The sequence below is a fragment of the Eucyclogobius newberryi genome, unplaced genomic scaffold (genome assembly GCF_026437365.1).
Source record: "Eucyclogobius newberryi isolate DKJ021-1_F unplaced genomic scaffold, fEucNew1.0.hap1 SCAF_192, whole genome shotgun sequence".
In the NCBI taxonomy this organism is placed as follows: domain Eukaryota; kingdom Metazoa; phylum Chordata; class Actinopteri; order Gobiiformes; family Gobiidae; genus Eucyclogobius; species Eucyclogobius newberryi.
In genome coordinates this window covers 51,573-73,926 of record NW_027315826.1, presented here as the reverse complement: position 1 = coordinate 73,926, position 22,354 = coordinate 51,573, and the positions used below count along the sequence as shown (strand labels likewise).

Genomic DNA, 22,354 nt, shown 5'->3' with positions numbered 1-22,354 from the left:
GGAGAGGGGTGATCGGGAAGAACGGCTTCCCCGATCTGAACCCGAGCGGTGTTCAGTTATTGGACTTCTGTGCTAGCCACGGATTGTCCATAACGAACACCATGTTCAAGCACAAGAGTGTCCATCAGTGCACGTGGCACCAGGACACCCTAGGCCGGAGGTCAATGATCGACTTTGTTGTCGTGTCATCAGACCTCCGGCCGCGTGTCTTGGACACTCGGGTGAAGAGAGGGGCAGAGTTGTCAACCGATCACCACCTGGTGGTGAGTTGGATCCGCTGGTGGAGGAGGAAGCCGGACAGACTTGGCAGACCCAAGCGCATTGTGAGGGTCTGTTGGGAACGTCTAGTGGAGCCCTCTGTCAGTAGGGTATTCAACTCGCACCTCCGGGAGAGCTTCTCCCATGTCCCGGGGGAGGCTGGGGACATTGAGTCCGAGTGGACCATGTTCTCCGCCTCCATTGTTGATGCGGCTGCTCGGAGTTGTGGTCGCAAGGTCTCCGGTGCCTGTCGTGGCGGCAACCCCCGAACCCGGTGGTGGACACCGGAAGTAAGGGATGCCGTCAGACTGAAGAAGGAGGCCTATCAGGCCACTCTGGCTTGTAGGTCTCCGGAGGTCATCGACGGGTATCGGCAGGCCAAGCGAGCCGCAGCTCGTGCTGTCGCAGAGGCAAAAACCCGGGCCTGGGAGGAGTTCGGGGAGGCCATGGAGGAGGACTATCGGTCGGCACCAAAGAAATTCTGGCAAACCGTCCGGCGCCTCAGGAGGGGGAAGCAGTGTCTCACCAACACCGTTTACGGTGCGGGTGGAGACCTGCTGACCTCGACTGGGGATGTCGTCGGACGGTGGAAGGAATACTTTGAGGATCTCCTCAATCCCTCAGTCACGTCTTCCGAAGAGGAAGTAGAGACCGGGGACTCGGAGGCTGGCTCATCCATCACCCAAGCTGAAGTCACTGAGGTTGTTCGCAAACTCCTCGGTGGCAGGGCTCCGGGGGTGGATGAAATCCGCCCTGAGTACCTAAAGTATCTGGATGTTGTAGGACTGTCTTGGTTGACACGTCTCTGCAACATCGCGTGGCGGGACCGTGCCTCTGGACTGGCAGACCGGGGTGGTGGTCCCTCTGTTCAAGAAGGGGGACCGGAGGGTGTGTTCCAACTACAGAGGGATCACACTCCTCAGCCTCCCATAAGGTCTATTCCAAGGTCCTGGAGAGGAGAATCTGACCGATAGTCGAACCTCGGATTCAGGAGGAGCAGAGTGGTTTTCGTCCCGGTCGTGGAACACTGGACCAGCTCTATACCCTCCATCGGGTGCTCGAGGGTTCATGGGAGTTTGCCCAACCAGTCCACATGTGCTTTGTGGATCTGGAGAAGGCTTTCGACCGTGTCCCTCGGGGTGTCCTTTGGGGGGTGCTCCGGGGCCCTTTGCTCAGGGCTGTCCGGTCCCTGTATGACCGGAGCAGGAGCTGTGTTCGCATTGCCGGCAGTAAGTCAGACCTGTTCCCAGTGCATGTAGGACTCCGCCAGGGCTGCCCTTTGTCACCGGTTCTGTTCATAATTTTTATGGACAGAATTTCTAGGCGCAGTCAGGGGTCGGAGGGTGTGGTCAGGGGTCGGAGGGTGTCCGGTTTGGGGACCACAGGATCTCATCTCTGCTGTTTGCAGACGATGTTGTCCTGATGGCTCCATCAAACCTGGACCTGCAACATGCACTGGGACGGTTTGCAGCCGAGTGTGAAGCGGCTGGGATGAGAATCAGCACCTCTAAATCCGAGGCCATGGTTCTCGACCGGAAAAAGGTGGCTTGTCCTCTTCAGGTGGGTGGGGTGTCCTTGTCCCAAGTGGAGGAGTTCAAGTATCTCGGGGTCTTGTTCACGAGTGAGGGAAGGATGGAGCGTGAGATTGACAGGCGGATCGGTGCAGCGGCTGCAGTGATGCAGTCGCTGCATCGGACCATTGTGGTAAAGAGGGAGCTGAGCCGAAAGGCAAAGCTCTCTATTTACCGGTCGGTCTACGTTCTGACCTCACCTATGGTCATGAGCTTTGGGTAGTGACCGAAAGAACAAGATCGCGGATACAAGCGGTCGAAATGAGTTTCCTCCGCCGTGTGGCTGGGCGCTCCCTTAGAGATAAGGTGAGGAGCTCGGCCACACGGGGGGAGCTTGGAGTAGAGCCGCTGCTCCTCCACGTCGAGAGGAGCCAGCTGAGGTGGCTCGGGCATCTGTTCCGGATGCCTCCTGGGCGCCTCCCTCGGGAGGTGTTTCAGGCATGTCCCACCGGGAAGAGGCCCCGGGGAAGACCCAGGACACGCTGGAGAGACTATGTCTCTCGGCTGGCCTGGGAACGCCTCGGGATCCCCCCGGAGGAGTTAGAGGAAGTGTCTGGGGAGAAGGAAGTCTGGGAGTCCCTGCTCAGACTGCTGCCCCCGCGACCCGGCCCCGGATAAAGCGGTAGAAGATGGATGGATGGATGGATGGATGGATCTGCACACAGTATTTGTACACAGTATCTGCACAAAGTATTTGTACACAGTATGTAGTACTTGCCGTGGCGGGGGAAGTCCTCTGCAGAGATGGACTCCATGGTGAGCGAGTGAGAAGGACGACAGCGTTTCTCCGACATCATCTGAAACAATAAAGTATTTGTAGTAGAGCTGGCATGGAGAGTAGTAGTAGTAGTAGTAGTAGTAGTAGTAGTAGTAGTAGTAGTAGTAGTATTAGCACAACTACTACTACTACTGTAGTAGTAGTAGTAGTAGTAGCACTACTACTATAACTACTGTAGTAGTAGTAGTAGTTGTAGTAGTAGTAGTAGTAGTAGTAGGTGCAGTATTTGTACCTTGGAGCAGAGCTGGTGCAGTGCAGTGGCGATACTTTTTGCCGGAACGTCGCATCTGAAAACGTGACACTTCAGGACACACGAGTCTTTGTCTCCAGCAACGAACGCAAAGTCTCTGCAACACACATTTAAACACACACATTTAAACACACACATTTAAACACACACATTTAATCACACACATTTAAACACACACATTTAAACACACACATTTAAACACACACATTCAAACACACACATTTGTGTATATGTGTATGTGTGTGAGTGTGTGTGTGTGAGTGTGTGTGTGTGTGTGTGTGAGTGTGTGTGTGAGTGTGTGTGTGTGTGTGTGTGTGTGTGTGTGTGAGTGTGTGTGTGTGAGTGTGTGTGTGTGTGTGTGGGTGTGGGTGTGGGTGTGTGTGAGTGTGTGTGTGTGTGAGTGTGTGTGTGTGTGTGTGTGTGTGTGTGAGTGTGTGTGTGTGAGTGTGTGTGTGTGTGTGTGTGTGAGTGTGTGTGTGAGTGTGTGTGTGTGTGTGTGTGTGTGTGTGAGTGTGTGTGTGTGTGAGTGTGTGTGTGTGTGTGTGTGTGTGTGTGTGAGTGTGTGTGTGTGTGTGTGTGTGTGTGTGTGTGTGTGAGTGTGTGTGTGTGTGTGTGTGTGTGTGAGTGTGTGTGTGTGTGTGTGTGTGTGTGTGTGTGTGTGTGTGAGTGTGTGAGTGTGTGTGTGTGTGTGTGTGTGTGTGAGTGTGTGTGTGTGTGTGTGTGAGTGTGAGTGTGTGTGTGTGTGTGTGTGTGTGTGAGTGTGTGAGTGTGTGTGTGTGTGTGAGTGTGTGTGTGTGTCTGTGTGTGAGTGTGTGTGAGTGTGTGTGTGTGTGTGTGTGTGTGTGTGTGAGTGTGAGTGTGTGTGTGTGTGTGTGTGTGTGTGTGTGTGAGTGTGTGTGTGTGTGTGTGTGTGAGTGTGTGTGTGTGTGTGTGTGTGAGTGTGTGTGTGTGTGTGTGTGAGTGTGAGTGTGTGTGTGTGTGTGTGTGTGTGTGTGTGTGTGTGAGTGTGAGTGTGTGTGTGTGAGTGTGTGTGTGTGTGTGTGTGTGTGTGTAAACTCATCACAGATAAACATTGTGTTTGTTTATCTGTGATGAGTTTACACACACACACACACACACACACACACTCACACACACTCACACACACACACTCACACTCACACACTCACACACACTCACACACACACACACACACACACACACACACTCACACACACACACACACACAGTCCTTGACCACAGAGGAAACTGGGAGGAGCTACAGAGGAGACACAGGCAGAACATGCAAACAGCCAGGACCCTGTCGCTGTGAGGTGTTTGTTCACATGGACATGCAGCAGATGGTCACTATGGTCACTGTGATCACTGTGGTCACTATGGTTACTATGGTCACTATGGTCACTATGGTTACTATGGTCACTATGGTCACTATGGTCACTATGGTCACTATGGTCACTGTGGTCACTATGGTTACTATGGTCACTGTGATCACTGTGGTCACTATGGTTACTATGGTCACTATGGTCACTATGGTCACTATGGTCACTGTGATCACTGTGGTCACTATGGTTACTATGGTCACTATGGTCACTATGGTCACTATGGTCACTGTGATCACTGTGGTCACTATGGTTACTATGGTCACTATGGTTACTATGGTCACTATGGTCACTATGGTCACTATGGTCACTATGGTCACTGTGGTCACTATGGTTACTATGGTCACTATGGTCACTATGGTCACTATGGTCACTATGGTCACTGTGATCACTGTGGTCACTATGGTTACTATGGTCACTATGGTTACTATGGTCACTATGGTCACTATGGTCACTATGGTCACTATGGTCACTGTGATCACTGTGGTCACTATGGTCACTATGGTCACTATGGTTACTATGGTTACTATGGTCACTATGGTTACTATGGTCACTATGGTCACTATGGTTACTATGGTCACTGTGATCACTGTGGTCACTATGGTTACTATGGTCACTATGGTCACTATGGTTACTATGGTCACTATGGTCACTATGGTCACTATGGTCACTATGGTCACTGTGGTCACTATGGTTACTATGGTCACTGTGATCACTGTGGTCACTATGGTTACTATGGTCACTATGGTCACTATGGTTACTATGGTCACTATGGTCACTATGGTCACTATGGTCACTATGGTCACTGTGGTCACTATGGTTACTATGGTCACTGTGATCACTGTGGTCACTATGGTTACTATGGTCACTATGGTCACTATGGTCACTATGGTCACTGTGATCACTGTGGTCACTATGGTTACTATGGTCACTATGGTCACTATGGTCACTATGGTCACTGTGATCACTGTGGTCACTATGGTTACTATGGTCACTATGGTTACTATGGTCACTATGGTCACTATGGTCACTATGGTCACTATGGTCACTGTGGTCACTATGGTTACTATGGTCACTATGGTCACTATGGTCACTATGGTCACTATGGTCACTGTGATCACTGTGGTCACTATGGTTACTATGGTCACTATGGTTACTATGGTCACTATGGTCACTATGGTCACTATGGTCACTATGGTCACTGTGGTCACTATGGTCACTATGGTCACTATGGTCACTATGGTCACTATGGTCACTATGGTCACTGTGATCACTGTGGTCACTATGGTCACTATGGTCACTATGGTTACTATGGTTACTATGGTCACTATGGTTACTATGGTCACTATGGTCACTATGGTCACTGTGATCACTGTGATCACTGTGGTCACTATGGTTACTATGGTCACTATGGTCACTGTGATCACTGTGATCACTGTGGTCACTATGGTTACTATGGTCACTATGGTCACTATGGTCACTATGGTCACTATGATCACTATGATCACTGTGGTCACTATGGTTACTATGGTCACTATGGTCACTATGGTCACTATGGTCACTATGGTCACTGTGATCACTGTGGTCACTATGGTTACTATGGTCACTATGGTTACTATGGTCACTATGGTCACTATGGTCACTATGGTCACTATGGTCACTGTGGTCACTATGGTTACTATGGTCACTGTGATCACTGTGGTCACTATGGTTACTATGGTCACTATGGTCACTATGGTCACTATGGTCACTGTGATCACTGTGGTCACTATGGTTACTATGGTCACTATGGTCACTATGGTCACTATGGTCACTGTGATCACTGTGGTCACTATGGTTACTATGGTCACTATGGTTACTATGGTCACTATGGTCACTATGGTCACTATGGTCACTATGGTTACTATGGTCACTATGGTCACTATGGTCACTATGGTCACTATGGTCACTATGGTCACTGTGATCACTGTGGTCACTATGGTTACTATGGTCACTATGGTTACTATGGTCACTATGGTCACTATGGTCACTATGGTCACTATGGTCACTGTGGTCACTATGGTTACTATGGTCACTATGGTCACTATGGTCACTATGGTCACTATGGTCACTATGGTCACTGTGATCACTGTGGTCACTATGGTCACTATGGTCACTATGGTTACTATGGTTACTATGGTCACTATGGTTACTATGGTCACTATGGTCACTATGGTCACTGTGATCACTGTGATCACTGTGGTCACTATGGTTACTATGGTCACTATGGTCACTGTGATCACTGTGATCACTGTGGTCACTATGGTTACTATGGTCACTATGGTCACTATGGTCACTATGGTCACTATGATCACTATGATCACTGTGGTCACTATGGTTACTATGGTCACTATGGTCACTATGGTCACTATGGTCACTATGGTCACTGTGATCACTGTGGTCACTATGGTTACTATGGTCACTATGGTTACTATGGTCACTATGGTCACTATGGTCACTATGGTCACTATGGTCACTGTGGTCACTATGGTTACTATGGTCACTATGGTCACTATGGTCACTATGGTCACTATGGTCACTATGGTCACTGTGATCACTGTGGTCACTATGGTCACTATGGTCACTATGGTTACTATGGTTACTATGGTCACTATGGTTACTATGGTCACTATGGTCACTATGGTCACTGTGATCACTGTGATCACTGTGGTCACTATGGTTACTATGGTCACTATGGTCACTGTGATCACTGTGATCACTGTGGTCACTATGGTCACTATGGTCACTATGGTCACTGTGATCACTGTGGTCACTATGGTTACTATGGTCACTATGGTCACTATGGTCACTATGGTTACTATGGTCACTATGGTCACTATGGTCACTGCGATCACTGTGGTCACTGTGGTCACTGTGGTCACTATGGTCACTATGGTCACTATGGTCACTATGATCACTATGATCACTGTGGTCACTATGGTTACTATGGTCACTATGGTCACTGTGGTCACTATGGTCACTATGGTCACTATGATCACTGTGGTCACTATGGTTACTATGGTCACTATGGTCACTATGGTCACTGTGGTCAGTATGGTCACTATGGTCACTATGGTCACTATGGTCACTATGATCACTGTGGTCACTATGGTCACTATGGTCACTGTGGTCACTATGGTCACTATGATCACTGTGGTCACTATGGTTACTATGGTCACTTTGGTCACTATGGTCACTATGGTCACTATGGTTACTATGGTCACTATGGTCACTGTGGGCACTGTGGTCACTATGGTCACTATGGTCACTATGGTCACTGTGGTCACTATGGTCACTATGGTCACTATGGTCACTGTGGTCACTATGGTCACTATGGTCACTGTGGTCACTATGGTCACTATGATCACTGTGGTCACTATGGTTACTATGGTCACTTTGGTCACTATGGTCACTATGGTTACTATGGTTACTATGATCACTGTGGTCACTATGGTTACAATGGTCACTATGGTCACTATGGTCACTATGGTTACTATGGTCACTATGGTCACTATGGTCACTGTGATCACTGTGGTCACTGTGGTCACTATGGTTACTATGGTCACTATGGATACTATGGTCACTCTGATCACTGTGGTCACTGTGGTCACTGTGGTCACTATGGTTACTATGGTCACTATGGTCACTATGGAAACATGCAAATAGAGGTGTGTCTCAGACTTTACCTGTCCCTGGAGACGTGAGGGCAGCGTGCAGCAACAGACAGTGTTAGACTCAAATGACCCCCAAAACCTGACCTCAAATGACCTCAAACACCTGACCGCAAATGACCTCAAACACCTGAGCTCAAATGACCTCAAACACCTGACCTCAAATGACCTCAAACACCTGACCTCAAATGACCTCAAACACCTGAGCTCAAATGACCTCAAACACCTGACCTCAAATGACCTCAAACACCTGGCCTCAAATGACCTCAAACACCTGACCTTAAATGACCTCAAATATCTGACCTTAAATGACCTCAAATATCTGACCTTAAATGACCTCAAATATCTGACCTTAAATGACCTCAAACACCTGAGCTCAAATGACCTCAAATATCTGACCTCAAATGACCTCAAACACCTGACCTCAAATGACCTCAAACACCTGACCTTAAATGACCTCAAATATCTGACCTCAAATGACCTCAAACACCTGACCTTAAATTACCTCAAATATCTGACCTCAAATGACCTCAAACACCTGACCTTAAATGACCTCAAATATCTGACCTCAAATGACCTCAATCACCTGACCTTAAATGACCTCAAACACCTGACCTCAAACACCTGACCTCAAATGACCTCAAAAACCTGACCTTAAATTACCTCAAATATCTGACCTCAAATGACCTCAAACACCTGACCTTAAATTACCTCAAATATCTGACCTCAAATGACCTCAAACACCTGACCTTAAATGACCTCAAACACCTGAGCTCAAATGACCTCAAATATCTGACCTCAAATGACCTCAAACACCTGACCTCAAATGACCTCAAACACCTGACCTTAAATGACCTCAAATATCTGACCTTAAATGACCTCAAACACCTGAGCTCAAATGACCTCAAATATCTGACCTCAAATGACCTCAAACACCTGACCTCAAATGACCTCAAACACCTGACCTTAAATGACCTCAAATATCTGACCTCAAATGACCTCAAACACCTGACCTTAAATTACCTCAAATATCTGACCTCAAATGACCTCAAACACCTGACCTTAAATGACCTCAAATATCTGACCTCAAATGACCTCAATCACCTGACCTTAAATGACCTCAAACACCTGACCTCAAACACCTGACCTCAAATGACCTCAAAAACCTGACCTTAAATTACCTCAAATATCTGACCTCAAATGACCTCAAACACCTGACCTTAAATTACCTCAAATATCTGACCTCAAATGACCTCAAACACCTGACCTTAAATGACCTCAAACACCTGACCTCAAATGACCTCAAACACCTGAGCTCAAATGACCTCAAACACCTGACCTTAAATGGCCTCAAACACCTGACCTCTGATGACCTCAAACACCTGACCTCAAATGACCTCAAACACCTGACCTCAAATTACCTCAAACACCTGAGCTCGAATGACCTCAAATATCTGACCTCAAATGACCTCAAACACCTGACCTCAAATGACCTCAACACCTGACCTTAAATGACCTCAAATATCTGACCTCAAATGACCTCAAACACCTGACCTTAAATTACATCAAATATCTGACCTCAAATGACCTCAAACACCTGACCTCAAATGACCTCAACACCTGACCTTAAATGACCTCAAATATCTGACCTTAAATGACCTCAAACACCTGACCTTAAATGACCTCAAACACCTGACCTTAAATGACCTCAAACACCTGACCTCAAATGACCTCAAACACCTGACCTCAAATGACCTCAAACACCTGACCTCAAATGACCTCAAACACCTGACCTTAAATGACCTCAAACACCTGACCTTAAATGACCTCAAACACCTGACCTTAAATGACCTCAAACACCTGACCTTAAATGACCTCAAACACCTGACCTCAAATGACCTCAAACACCTGACCTCAAATGACCTCAAACACCTGACCTTAAATTACCTCAAATATCTGACCTCAAATGACCTCAAACACCTGACCTCAAATGACCTCAAACACCTGACCTCAAATGACCTCAAACACCTGACCTCAAATGACCTCAAACACCTGACCTTAAATGACCTCAAACACCTGACCTCAAATGACCTCAAACACCTGACCTCAAATGACCTCAAACACCTGACCTCAAATGACCTCAAACACCTGACCTTAAATGACCTCAAACACCTGACAAATGTCGGCAAGTTTAACGAGAATCAACAGCCAAATAAACTGCTCTGGTTGGTTAAACCTCTCTGTATCTGTGCTCCAGTTGGTTAAACGTCTCTCTGTATCTGTGCTCTGGTTGGTTAAACCTCTCTGTATCTGTGCTATGATTGGTTAAACGTCTCTCTGTATCTGTGCTCTGGTTGGTTAAACCTCTCTGTATCTGTGCTATGATTGGTTAAACCTCTCTGTATCTGTGCTATGATTGGTTAAACCTCTCTGTATCTGTGCTATGATTGGTTAAACCTCTCTGTATCTGTGCTATGATTGGTTAAACCTCTCTGTATCTGTGCTATGATTGGTTAAACCTCTCTGTATCTGTGCTCTGGTTGGTTAAACCTCTCTGTATCTGTGCTCTGGTTGGTTAAACCTCTCTGTATCTGTGCTATGATTGGTTAAACCTCTCTGTATCTGTGCTATGATTGGTTAAACCTCTCTGTATCTGTGCTATGATTGGTTAAACCTCTCTGTATCTGTGCTATGATTGGTTAAACCTCTCTGTATCTGTGCTCTGGTTGGTTAAACCTCTCTGTATCTGTGCTATGATTGGCTAAACGTCTCTCTGTATCTGTGCTCTGATTGGCCAACCTGCCATTGTTGCAGCCCACGCCCCACACTCGGATGTTGCTGATTGGCTGACAGTGCAGAGGGGTGTGGTCTAAGGGGTCCAATAGGATCAGCGAGTCCTTCTTCAAAACCAACTTCATGTCCCGCCCCTAAGGAAAGGAGACAAGGAGACGGGACAGGAGGTGAGGAGACTTCAGCTGTAGGACGGGAGGGCATCAGGCTCACCTCTCCACAGGCCTCCAGAGGTTCCCCCGGGTCCTGGTCCTGCTGTGGGCTCCTGGCCAGGGCCCGGGTCCGGTCCGGCTGGTTCCGGGTCCGGTCCGGCTGGTTCGAGAGTTGTTGGATCACATGACTCACTGTGAGACTGCTCCGCCCCGGTCCCAAGTCCTCGTCCAGGACCTGCATCCAGCCCAGTGACCGGACCGAGAACACCTGAGCGAGGAGCAGGGAGAGGTCAAAGGTCAAACAGGACCTGCATCCAGCCCAGTGACCGGACCGAGAACACCTGAGCGAGGAGCAGGGAGAGGTCAAAGGTCAAACAGGACCTGCATCCAGCCCAGTGACCGGACCGAGAACACCTGAGCGAGGAGCAGGGAGAGGTCAAAGGTCAAACAGGACCTGCATCCAGCCCAGTGACCGGACCGAGAACACCTGAGCGAGGAGCAGGGAGAGGTCAAAGGTCAAACAGGACCTGCATCCAGCCCAGTGACCGGACCGAGAACACCTGAGCGAGGAGCAGGGAGAGGTCAAAGGTCAAACAGGACCTGCATCCAGCCCAGTGACCGGACCGAGAACACCTGAGCGAGGAGCAGGGAGAGGTCAAAGGTCAAACAGGACCTGCATCCAGCCCAGTGACCGGACCGAGAACACCTGAGCGAGGAGCAGGGAGAGGTCAAAGGTCAAACAGGACCTGCATCCAGCCCAGTGACCGGACCGAGAACACCTGAGCGAGGAGCAGGGAGAGGTCAAAGGTCAAACAGGACCTGCATCCAGCCCAGTGACCGGACCGAGAACACCTGAGCGAGGAGCAGGGAGAGGTCAAAGGTCAAACAGGACCTGCATCCAGCCCAGTGACCGGACCGAGAACACCTGAGCGAGGAGCAGGGAGAGGTCAAAGGTCAAACAGGACCTGCATCCAGCCCAGTGACCGGACCGAGAACACCTGAGCGAGGAGCAGGGAGAGGTCAAAGGTCAAACAGGACCTGCATCCAGCCCAGTGACCGGACCGAGAACACCTGAGCGAGGAGCAGGGAGAGGTCAAAGGTCAAACCCTCCTCTAAATGACCCTGGTCCAAGCGCTAACGTTAGCAACTTTACTGGTAACGGTTACCGTGCAGGTTACCATGGTTAATCCAGGTTACCATGGTGACTACAGGTTACCATGGTGACTACAGGTTACCGTGGTTACTACAGGTTACCACGGTTACAACAGGTTACCACGGTGACTGCAGGTTACCATGGTGACTACAGGTTACCACGGTGACTCCAGGTTACCACGGTGACTGCAGGTTACCACGGTGACTGCAGGTTACCGTGGTTACTACAGGTTACCACGGTTACAACAGGTTACCACGGTGACTGCAGGTTACCATGGTGACTACAGGTTACCATGGTGACAACAGGTTACCATGGTGACAACAGGTTACCGTGGTTACTACAGGTTACCACGGTGACTCCAGGTTACCACGGTGACTGCAGGTTACCGTGGTGACTACAGGTTATCATGGTGACGACAGGTTATCATGGTGACGACAGGTTACCAGGGTGACAACAGGTTACCGTGGTGACTGCAGGTTACCGTGGTGACTACAGGTTACCACGGTGACAACAGGTTACCACGGTGACTACAGGTTACCATGGTTACTCCAGGTTACCGCGGTGACTGCATGTTACCACGGTGACTGCATGTTACCATGGTTACTCCAGGTTACCACGGTGACTGCATGTTACCACGGTGACTGCATGTTACCACGGTGACTGCATGTTACCACGGTGACTGCATGTTACCATGGTTACTCCAGGTTACCACGGTGACTGCATGTTACCACGGTGACTGCATGTTACCATGGTTACTCCAGGTTACCACGGTGACTGCATGTTACCATGGTTACTCCAGGTTACCACGGTGACTGCATGTTACCATGGTTACTCCAGGTTACCACGGTGACTGCATGTTACCATCGTTACTCCAGGTTACCACGGTGACTGCATGTTACCATCGTTACTCCAGGTTACCACGGTGACTGCATGTTACCATCGTTACTCCAGGTTACCACGGTGACTGCATGTTACCACGGTGACTATTATAACTGCTTGTGAGTGGCCAGCGCTGGATGTAGGACAGATGGGGATGAGACTGGGGAAGGACATGCAGCAAACTCAGGCACATGTGCTACACTCTGACCCAGCCTGTTCCACATTGTGACATCATCAGGAGGTGCTCCTCTGTGTTTTTAAAGACTCATGACAGTCGACTACGATAAACTAAAGTGGAATATTTATTTCACATCTTTATTTTACTTTTAATATTTCATATTTGGACAAAGATCGAAACAAATTAAAATTCAGAGAAAGATTCTGACAAAAGCAGAAAAACCAGGACTAAAAAAAGACTAAACCAGGACTAAAGCAGGACTAAAGCAGGTCTAAAGCAGGACTAAAGCAGGACTAAACCAGGACTAAAGCAGGACTAAAGCAGGACTAAAGCAGGACTAAAGCAGGACTAAAGCAGGACTAAAGCAGGACTAAAGCAGGACTAAAGCAGGTCTAAAGCAGGACTAAAGCAGGACTAAAGCAGGACTAAAGCAGGACTAAACCAGGACTAAACCAGAACTAAAGCAGGACTAAAGCAGGTCTAAAGCAGGACTAAAGCAGGACTAAAGCAGGACTAAAGCAGGACTAAAGCAGGACTAAAGCAGGACTAAAGCAGGTCTAAAGCAGGACTAAAGCAGGACTAAACCAGGACTAAACCAGGACTAAACCAGGACTAAAGCAGGACCAAACCAGGACTAAACCAGGACTAAAGCAGGACCAAACCAGGACTAAACCAGGACTAAAGCAGGACTAAAGCAGGACTAAAGCAGGTCTAAAGCAGGACTAAAGCAGGACTAAAGCAGGACTAAAGCAGGTCTAAAGCAGGACTAAAGTAGGACCAAAGCAGGACTAAAGCAGGACTAAAGCAGGACTAAACCAGGACTAAACCAGGACTAAACCAGGACTAAAGCAGGACCAAACCAGGACTAAACCAGGACTAAAGCAGGACTAAAGCAGGACTAAAGCAGGTCTAAAGCAGGACTAAAGCAGGACTAAAGCAGGACTAAAGCAGGACTAAACCAGGACTAAACCAGAACTAAAGCAGGACTAAAGCAGGACTAAAGCAGGACTAAAGCAGGTCTAAAGCAGGACTAAAGCAGGACTAAAGCAGGACTAAACCAGGACTAAACCAGAACTAAAGCAGGACTAAAGCAGGTCTAAAGCAGGACTAAAGCAGGACTAAAGCAGGACTAAAGCAGGACTAAAGCAGGTCTAAACCAGAACTAAAGCAGGACTAAAGCAGGACTAAAGCAGGACTAAAGCAGGACTAAAGCAGGTCTAAAGCAGGACTAAAGCAGGACTAAACCAGAACTAAAGCAGGACTAAAGCAGGTCTAAAGCAGGACTAAAGCAGGACTAAAGCAGGACTAAAGCAGGACTAAAGCAGGTCTAAACCAGAACTAAAGCAGGACTAAAGCAGGACTAAAGCAGGACTAAAGCAGGACTAAAGCAGGACTAAACCAGGACTAAACCAGAACTAAAGCAGGACTAAAGCAGGTCTAAAGCAGGACTAAAGCAGGACTAAAGCAGGACTAAAGCAGGTCTAAAGCAGGACTAAAGCAGGACTAAAGCAGGTCTAAAGCAGGACTAAAGCAGGACCAAAGCAGGACTAAAGCAGGACTAAAGCAGGACTAAAGCAGGACTAAAGCAGGACTAAAGCAGGACTAAACCAGAACTAAGGCAGGACTAAAGCAGGTCTAAAGCAGGACTAAAGCAGGACTAAAACAGGTCTAAAGCAGGACTAAAGCAGGTCTAAAGCAGGACTAAAGTAGGACCAAAGCAGGACTAAAGCAGGACTAAAGCAGGACTAAACCAGGACTAAACCAGGACTAAACCAGGACTAAAGCAGGACCAAACCAGGACTAAACCAGGACTAAAGCAGGACTAAAGCAGGACTAAAGCAGGTCTAAAGCAGGACTAAAGCAGGACTAAAGCAGGACTAAAGCAGGACTAAACCAGGACTAAACCAGAACTAAAGCAGGACTAAAGCAGGTCTAAAGCAGGACTAAAGCAGGACTAAAGCAGGACTAAAGCAGGACTAAAGCAGGTCTAAACCAGAACTAAAGCAGGACTAAAGCAGGTCTAAAGCAGGACTAAAGCAGGACTAAAGCAGGACTAAACCAGGACTAAACCAGAACTAAAGCAGGACTAAAGCAGGTCTAAAGCAGGACTAAAGCAGGACTAAAGCAGGACTAAAGCAGGACTAAAGCAGGTCTAAAGCAGGACTAAAGCAGGACTAAAGCAGGTCTAAAGCAGGACTAAAGCAGGACCAAAGCAGGTCTAAAGCAGGACTAAAGCAGGACTAAAGCAGGTCTAAAGCAGGTCTAAAGCAGGACTAAAGCAGGTCTAAAGCAGGACTAAAGCAGGACCAAAGCAGGACTAAAGCAGGACTAAACAAGGACTAAAGCAGGACTAAAGCAGGACTAAAGCAGGACTAAACCAGGACTAAAGCAGGTCTAAAGCAGGACTAAAGCAGGACTAAAGCAGGTCTAAAGCAGGACTAAAGCAGGACTAAAGCAGGTCTAAAGCAGGACTAAAGCAGGACTAAAGCAGGACTAAAGCAGGACTAAACCAGGACTAAAGCAGGACTAAAGCAGGACTAAAGCAGAACTAAAGCAGGACTAAAGCAGGTCTAAAGCAGGACTAAAGCAGGACTAAAGCAGGTCTAAAGCAGGACTAAAGCAGGACTAAAGCAGGTCTAAAGCAGGACTAAAGCAGGACCAAAGCAGGACTAAAGCAGGACTAAAGCAGGACTAAAGCAGGTCTAAAGCAGGACTAAAGCAGGACTAAACCAGGACTAAACCAGGACTAAAGCAGGACTAAAGCAGGTCTAAAGCAGGACTAAAGCAGGACTAAAGCAGGACTAAAGCAGGACTAAAGCAGGACTAAAGCAGGTCTAAAGCAGGACTAAAGCAGGACTAAAGCAGGACTAAAGCAGGTCTAAAGCAGGACTAAACCAGGACTAAAGCAGGACTAAAGCAGGACTAAAGCAGGACTAAAGCAGGACTAAAGCAGGATTAAAGCAGGTCTAAAGCAGGACTAAACCAGGACTAAAGCAGGTCTAAAGCAGGACTAAAGCAGGACTAAAGCAGGACTAAACCAGGACTAAAGCAGGACTAAACCAGGACTAAAGCAGGACTAAAGCAGGACTAAAGCAGGACCAAAGCAGGTCTAAAGCAGGTCTAAAGCAGGACTAAAGCAGGACTAAACCAGGACTAAAGCAGGACTAAAACAGGAGTAAATAAAAGAAGTCTCACCTTGGAGTCAGAGTCGTGTTGAGGTTGATCTTTGTTCCATGAGGATCTAGAATAAATAATGTTGCTGGATCGATACAGAAACGATCAGGGAAAATGTGACTTCCTCTGAGGGAGTTATTTTTATTGTTGATTTCATATTTCATTCACCTCTGCAGCTCCGCCTCTGTTTTCAGCTCCGCCTCTGTTTTCAGCTCCGCCTCTGTCTGTAGCTCCGCCTCTGTCTGTAGCTCCGCCTCTGTCTGTAGCTCCTCCTGGAACCACAGCTCACGTCAGTCTTTACTTTAGTCACATGTTTGGACAATGCCCTGCATCTGTTCCTCTTCGCTTCTCTGCCCCGGACCATCAGCTCCCCACTTCACCTGGACCCACCCGTCCCCAGCACATAGTCCCCCTGGACCCACCCGTCCCCCCAGCACACAGTCCCCCTGGACTCACCTGTCCCCCCAGCACACAGTCCCCCTGGACTCACCCGTCCCCCCAGCACACAGTCCCCCTGGACTCACCCGTCCCCCCAGCACACGGTCCCCCTGGACTCACCCGTCCCCCCAGCACACAGTCCCCCTGGACCCACCCGTCCCCCCAGCACACAGTCCCCCTGGACTCACCCGTCCCCCCAGCACACGGTCCCCCTGGACTCACCCGTCCCCCCAGAACACGGTCCCCCTGGACCCACCCGTCCCCCCAGCACATAGTCCCCCTGGACCCACCCGTCCCCCCAGCACATAGTCCCCCTGGACCCACCCGTCCCCCCAGCACACAGTCCCCCTGGACCCACCCGTCCCCCCAGCACATAGTCCCCCTGGACCCACCCGTCCCCCCAGCACACAGTCCCCCTGGACTCACCTGTCCCCCCAGCACATAGTCCCCCTGGACCCACCCGTCCCCCCAGCACACAGTCCCCCTGGACTCACCCGTCCCCCCAGCACACAGTCCCCCTGGACTCACCCGTCCCCCCAGCACACAGTCCCCCTGGACTCACCCGTCCCCCCAGCACACAGTCCCCCTGGACCCACCCGTCCCCCCAGCACATAGTCCCCCTGGACCCACCCGTCCCCCCAGCACACAGTCCCCCTGGACTCACCTGTCCCCCCAGCACACAGTCCCCCTGGACTCACCCGTCCCCCCAGCACATAGTCCCCCTGGACCCACCCGTCCCCCCAGCACACAGTCCCCCTGGACTCACCCGTCCCCCCAGCACACAGTCCCCCTGGACTCACCCGTCCCCCCAGCACACAGTCCCCCTGGACTCACCCGTCCCCCCAGCACACAGTCCCCCTGGACTCACCCGTCCCCCCAGCACACAGTCCCGCTGGACTCACCCGTCCCCCCAGCACACAGTCCCCCTGGACTCACCCGTCCCCCCAGCACACAGTCCCCCTGGACTCACCCGTCCCCCCAGCACACGGTCCCCCTGGACCCACCTGTCCCCCCAGCACACAGTCCCCCTGGACCCACCCGTCCCCCCAGCACATAGTCCCCCTGGACCCACCCGTCCCCCCAGCACACAGTCCCCCTGGACCCACCCGTCCCCCCAGCACATAGTCCCCCTGGACCCACCCGTCCCCCCAGCACACAGTCCCCCTGGACTCACCTGTCCCCCCAGCACACAGTCCCCCTGGACTCACCCGTCCCCCCAGCACATAGTCCCCCTGGACCCACCCGTCCCCCCAGCACACAGTCCCCCTGGACTCACCCGTCCCCCCAGCACACAGTCCCCCTGGACTCACCCGTCCCCCCAGCACACAGTCCCCCTGGACTCACCCGTCCCCCCAGCACACAGTCCCCCTGGACCCACCCGTCCCCCCAGCACATAGTCCCCCTGGACCCACCCGTCCCCCCAGCACACAGTCCCCCTGGACTCACCTGTCCCCCCAGCACACAGTCCCCCTGGACTCACCCGTCCCCCCAGCACATAGTCCCCCTGGACCCACCCGTCCCCCCAGCACACAGTCCCCCTGGACTCACCCGTCCCCCCAGCACACAGTCCCCCTGGACTCACCCGTCCCCCCAGCACACAGTCCCCCTGGACCCACCCGTCCCCCCAGCACATAGTCCCCATGGACCCACCCGTCCCCCCAGCACACAGTCCCCCTGGACTCACCTGTCCCCCCAGCACACAGTCCCCCTGGACTCACCCGTCCCCCCAGCACATAGTCCCCCTGGACCCACCCGTCCCCCCAGCACACAGTCCCGCTGGACTCACCCGTCCCCCCAGCACACAGTCCCCCTGGACTCACCCGTCCCCCCAGCACACAGTCCCCCTGGACTCACCCGTCCCCCCAGCACACGGTCCCCCTGGACCCACCTGTCCCCCCAGCACACAGTCCCCCTGGACCCACCCGTCCCCCCAGCACATAGTCCCCCTGGACCCACCCGTCCCCCCAGCACACAGTCCCCCTGGACCCACCCGTCCCCCCAGCACATAGTCCCCCTGGACCCACCCGTCCCCCCAGCACACAGTCCCCCTGGACTCACCTGTCCCCCCAGCACACAGTCCCCCTGGACTCACCCGTCCCCCCAGCACATAGTCCCCCTGGACCCACCCGTCCCCCCAGCACACAGTCCCCCTGGACTCACCCGTCCCCCCAGCACACAGTCCCCCTGGACTCACCCGTCCCCCCAGCACACAGTCCCCCTGGACTCACCCGTCCCCCCAGCACACAGTCCCCCTGGACCCACCCGTCCCCCCAGCACATAGTCCCCCTGGACCCACCCGTCCCCCCAGCACACAGTCCCCCTGGACTCACCTGTCCCCCCAGCACACAGTCCCCCTGGACTCACCCGTCCCCCCAGCACATAGTCCCCCTGGACCCACCCGTCCCCCCAGCACACAGTCCCCCTGGACTCACCCGTCCCCCCAGCACACAGTCCCCCTGGACTCACCCGTCCCCCCAGCACACAGTCCCCCTGGACTCACCCGTCCCCCCAGCACACGGTCCCCCTGCCAACCACTGACTGTCACAGCAGCACAGGTGAGGAGAGAGCTGAAGAGGATTAAAGTGAGGAAGGCAGCAGGACCTGACGGCATCAGCCCCAGGCTCCTTAAGTCCTGCAGATGAACTGTGTGGAGTTGTGGAGCATGTCTTCAACATGAGCCTGAAGCTGAGGGTGGTACCACAGGTCTGAAGACCTCCTGTCTGGTACCTGTGCCTAAGACACCGCGCCCCAAAGACCTCAACAGCTTCAGGCCAGTGTCTCTCACGTCCTGATGAAGACACTGGAGCTGGTCCTGGACCACCTCCGCTCCACCGTGAGCTCAGCCATGGACCCGCTGCAGTTTGCATACCGTCCTGACATCGGAGTGGAGGACGCCGTCATCTCCTGCTGCACCGCTCTCTCTCTCACCTGGAGAAGCCTGGCAGCTCTGTGAGGATCCTGTTCTTCGATCTTTCCAGCGCCTTCAACACCATCAGCTCCTGAGGGACAAGCTGGAGACGGCTCCTGAGGGACAAGCTGGAGACGGCTCCTGAGGGACAAGCTGGAGACGGCTGGTGTGGAGTATGACCTGCAGAGTGGATCCTGGACCACCTCACAGACCGACCCCAGTTTGTGAGAGCCCGGGACTGTGTGTCTGACACTCGGACCTGCAGTGTGAGGGACCTGCAGTGTGAGGGACCTGCAGTGTGGGGGACCTGCAGTGTGAGGGACCTGCAGTGTGGGGGACCTGCAGTGTGAGGGACCTGCAGTGTGGGGGACCTGCAGTGTGGGGGACCTGCAGTGTGGGGGACCTGCAGTGTGGGGGACCTGCAGTGTGAGGGACCTGCAGTGTGGGGGACCTGCAGTGTGGGGGACCTGCAGTGTGAGGGACCTGCAGTGTGGGGGCCCCAGGGCACCGTCCTTTCTCTTCACCCTCTACACTGCAGACCTCAGACATGGACAGCTGTGTCCTGCAAAAGTTCTCTGACCACTCTGCCATCATGGGACTCATCACAGACGATGATGTGGAGGACAGAGGACGGAGGACAGAGGACAGAGGACAGAGGACTGGAGCAGGACTTTGTGGAACCTCCTCCTCATCAACGCAGAAGACCAAGGACAGGCCACGCCCCCCTCACCAGTGAACATCCAGGGACGGGACAGGCCACGCCCCCCTCACCAGTGAACATCCAGGGACGGGACAGGCCACGCCCCCCTCACCAGTGAACATCCAGGGACGGGACAGGCCACGCCCCCCTCACCAGTGAACATCCAGGGACGGGACAGGCCACGCCCCCCTCACCAGTGAACATCCAGGGACGGGACAGGCCACGCCCCCCTCACCAGTGACATCCAGGGACGGGACAGGCCACGCCCCCCTCACCAGTGAACATCCAGGGACGGGACAGGCCACGCCCCCCTCACCAGTGAACATCCAGGGACGGGACAGGCCACGCCCCCCTCACCAGTGACATCCAGGGACGGGACAGGCCACGCCCCCCTCACCAGTGACATCCAGGGACGGGACAGGCCACGCCCCCCTCACCAGTGAACATCCAGGGACGGGACAGGCCACGCCCCCCTCACCAGTGAACATCCAGGGACGGGACAGGCCACTCCCCCCTCACCAGTGAACATCCAGGGACGGGACAGGCCACGCCCCCCTCACCAGTGAACATCCAGGGACGGGACAGGCCACGCCCCCCTCACCAGTGACATCCAGGGACGGGACATTGAGAGAGTGACTCATACAAGGACCTGGTGTTTCATCTGAACCACAAACTGGACTCATAACACAGACTGAACAGGAAGAGCCAGAGTGACAGGGTCGCTCCTGACAGGACCACTCCTGACAAGGCCACTCCTGACAGGGCCGCTCCTGACAGGGTCGCTCCTGACAGGGTCGCTCCTGACAGGGCCACTCCTGAAGACCTTCTCCTCCTCTGTGGTGCATCAGCTCCTGTAGGTGTGGTCATCACAGAGAGAAAGAAGCTGGACAAAGCTCCGTCCTGGGCTGTCCTCTGGACTCGGTGCAGGAGGTGGGGGACAGAAGGGTCCTGGCTAAACTCACATCTATGCTGGACCATGAGTCTCACCCCCTGCAGGACACTCTGTCCCCTGCAGGACACTCTGTCCGCTCTGGAGAGACGCTTCAGTGACTGATCCACCCTCTGTGTGAAGGAGACGTTTCACACTCTGTCCTTCTGCTGCTGTCAGACTTTATGTCAGACTAACCATGGGCAATTACTGTCGTGATTCATCTGCAATGGTATTTATTTATTTATTTATTTATTTATTTATTTATTTATTTATTTATTTATTTATTTATTTATGTGAAAATGGGTTTTTTCATCAAATCCTTAAGTCAAAACGTCTGTGAAACGTTACAATTACAACGTTTCAATATTCAATATAAATAATAATAACTCAAATAAGGTTCAATTGCAGCTGCTTCTCTTGCAGCCGTGTTTGCCCCGGGGCAGACTGGCAGAGCTGTGGCGTCTCACCTGCAGTACCTGTCCTGTACTGCGGGTGGCACTCTCCCTCGGGTGCTCCCACTGTGTGGCTCCTGTCGGCAGGTGCCAGTAGTAAGTCCCTGTCGAGTCAGTGATGGTTCTCCAGCCCGACGGGAGCTCCGGGTCCAACTGGAGGTTCTGGTCCATCCACACGTTATCTAAACACACACAACACTGTGAGGACACAATGTGTCTGCGCTCCTGCTTTGGTCTGGCTAAAGCTAGTGTGTGTGAGGGGCGTGGCCAAAGCTAGTGTGTGTGAGGGGCGTGGCTAAAGCTAGTGTGTGTGAGGGGCGTGGCCAAAGCTAGTGTGTGTGAGGGGCGTGGCTAAAGCTAGTGTGTGTGAGGGGCGTGGCTAAAGCTAGTGTGTGTGAGGGGCGTGGCTAAAGCTAGTGTGTGTGAGGGGCGTGGCCAAAGCTAGTGTGTGTGAGGGGCGTGGCTAAAGCTAGTGTGTGTGAGGGGCGTGGCTAAAGCTAGTGTGTGTGAGGGGCGTGGCTAAAGCTAGTGTGTGCGAGGGGCGTGGCTAAAGCTAGTGTGTGTGAGGGGCGTGGCTAAAGCTAGTGTGTGTGAGGGGCGTGGCTAAAGCTAGTGTGTGTGAGGGGCGTGGCTAAAGCTAGTGTGTGCGAGGG

At 52.1% G+C, this 22,354-nt stretch overlaps 1 protein-coding gene across 1 annotated transcript in view; it reads right to left on the bottom strand.

The window, feature by feature from the left end:
- apbb3 (amyloid beta (A4) precursor protein-binding, family B, member 3) overlaps positions 1–22,354 on the bottom strand; it is a 39,335-nt gene that overhangs the window by 6,334 nt on the left and 10,647 nt on the right. The window contains exons 2-8 of the mRNA XM_072453036.1: positions 21,717–21,883; positions 21,378–21,403; positions 16,294–16,357; positions 10,950–11,156; positions 10,746–10,873; positions 2,840–2,954; positions 2,548–2,626 (exon numbers count right to left, since the gene is read on the bottom strand). Of these exons, the coding sequence (XP_072309137.1) occupies positions 2,548–2,626; positions 2,840–2,954; positions 10,746–10,873; positions 10,950–11,156; positions 16,294–16,357; positions 21,378–21,403; positions 21,717–21,883 (786 nt within the window). The remainder of the gene's footprint in view (positions 1–2,547; positions 2,627–2,839; positions 2,955–10,745; positions 10,874–10,949; positions 11,157–16,293; positions 16,358–21,377; positions 21,404–21,716; positions 21,884–22,354) is intronic.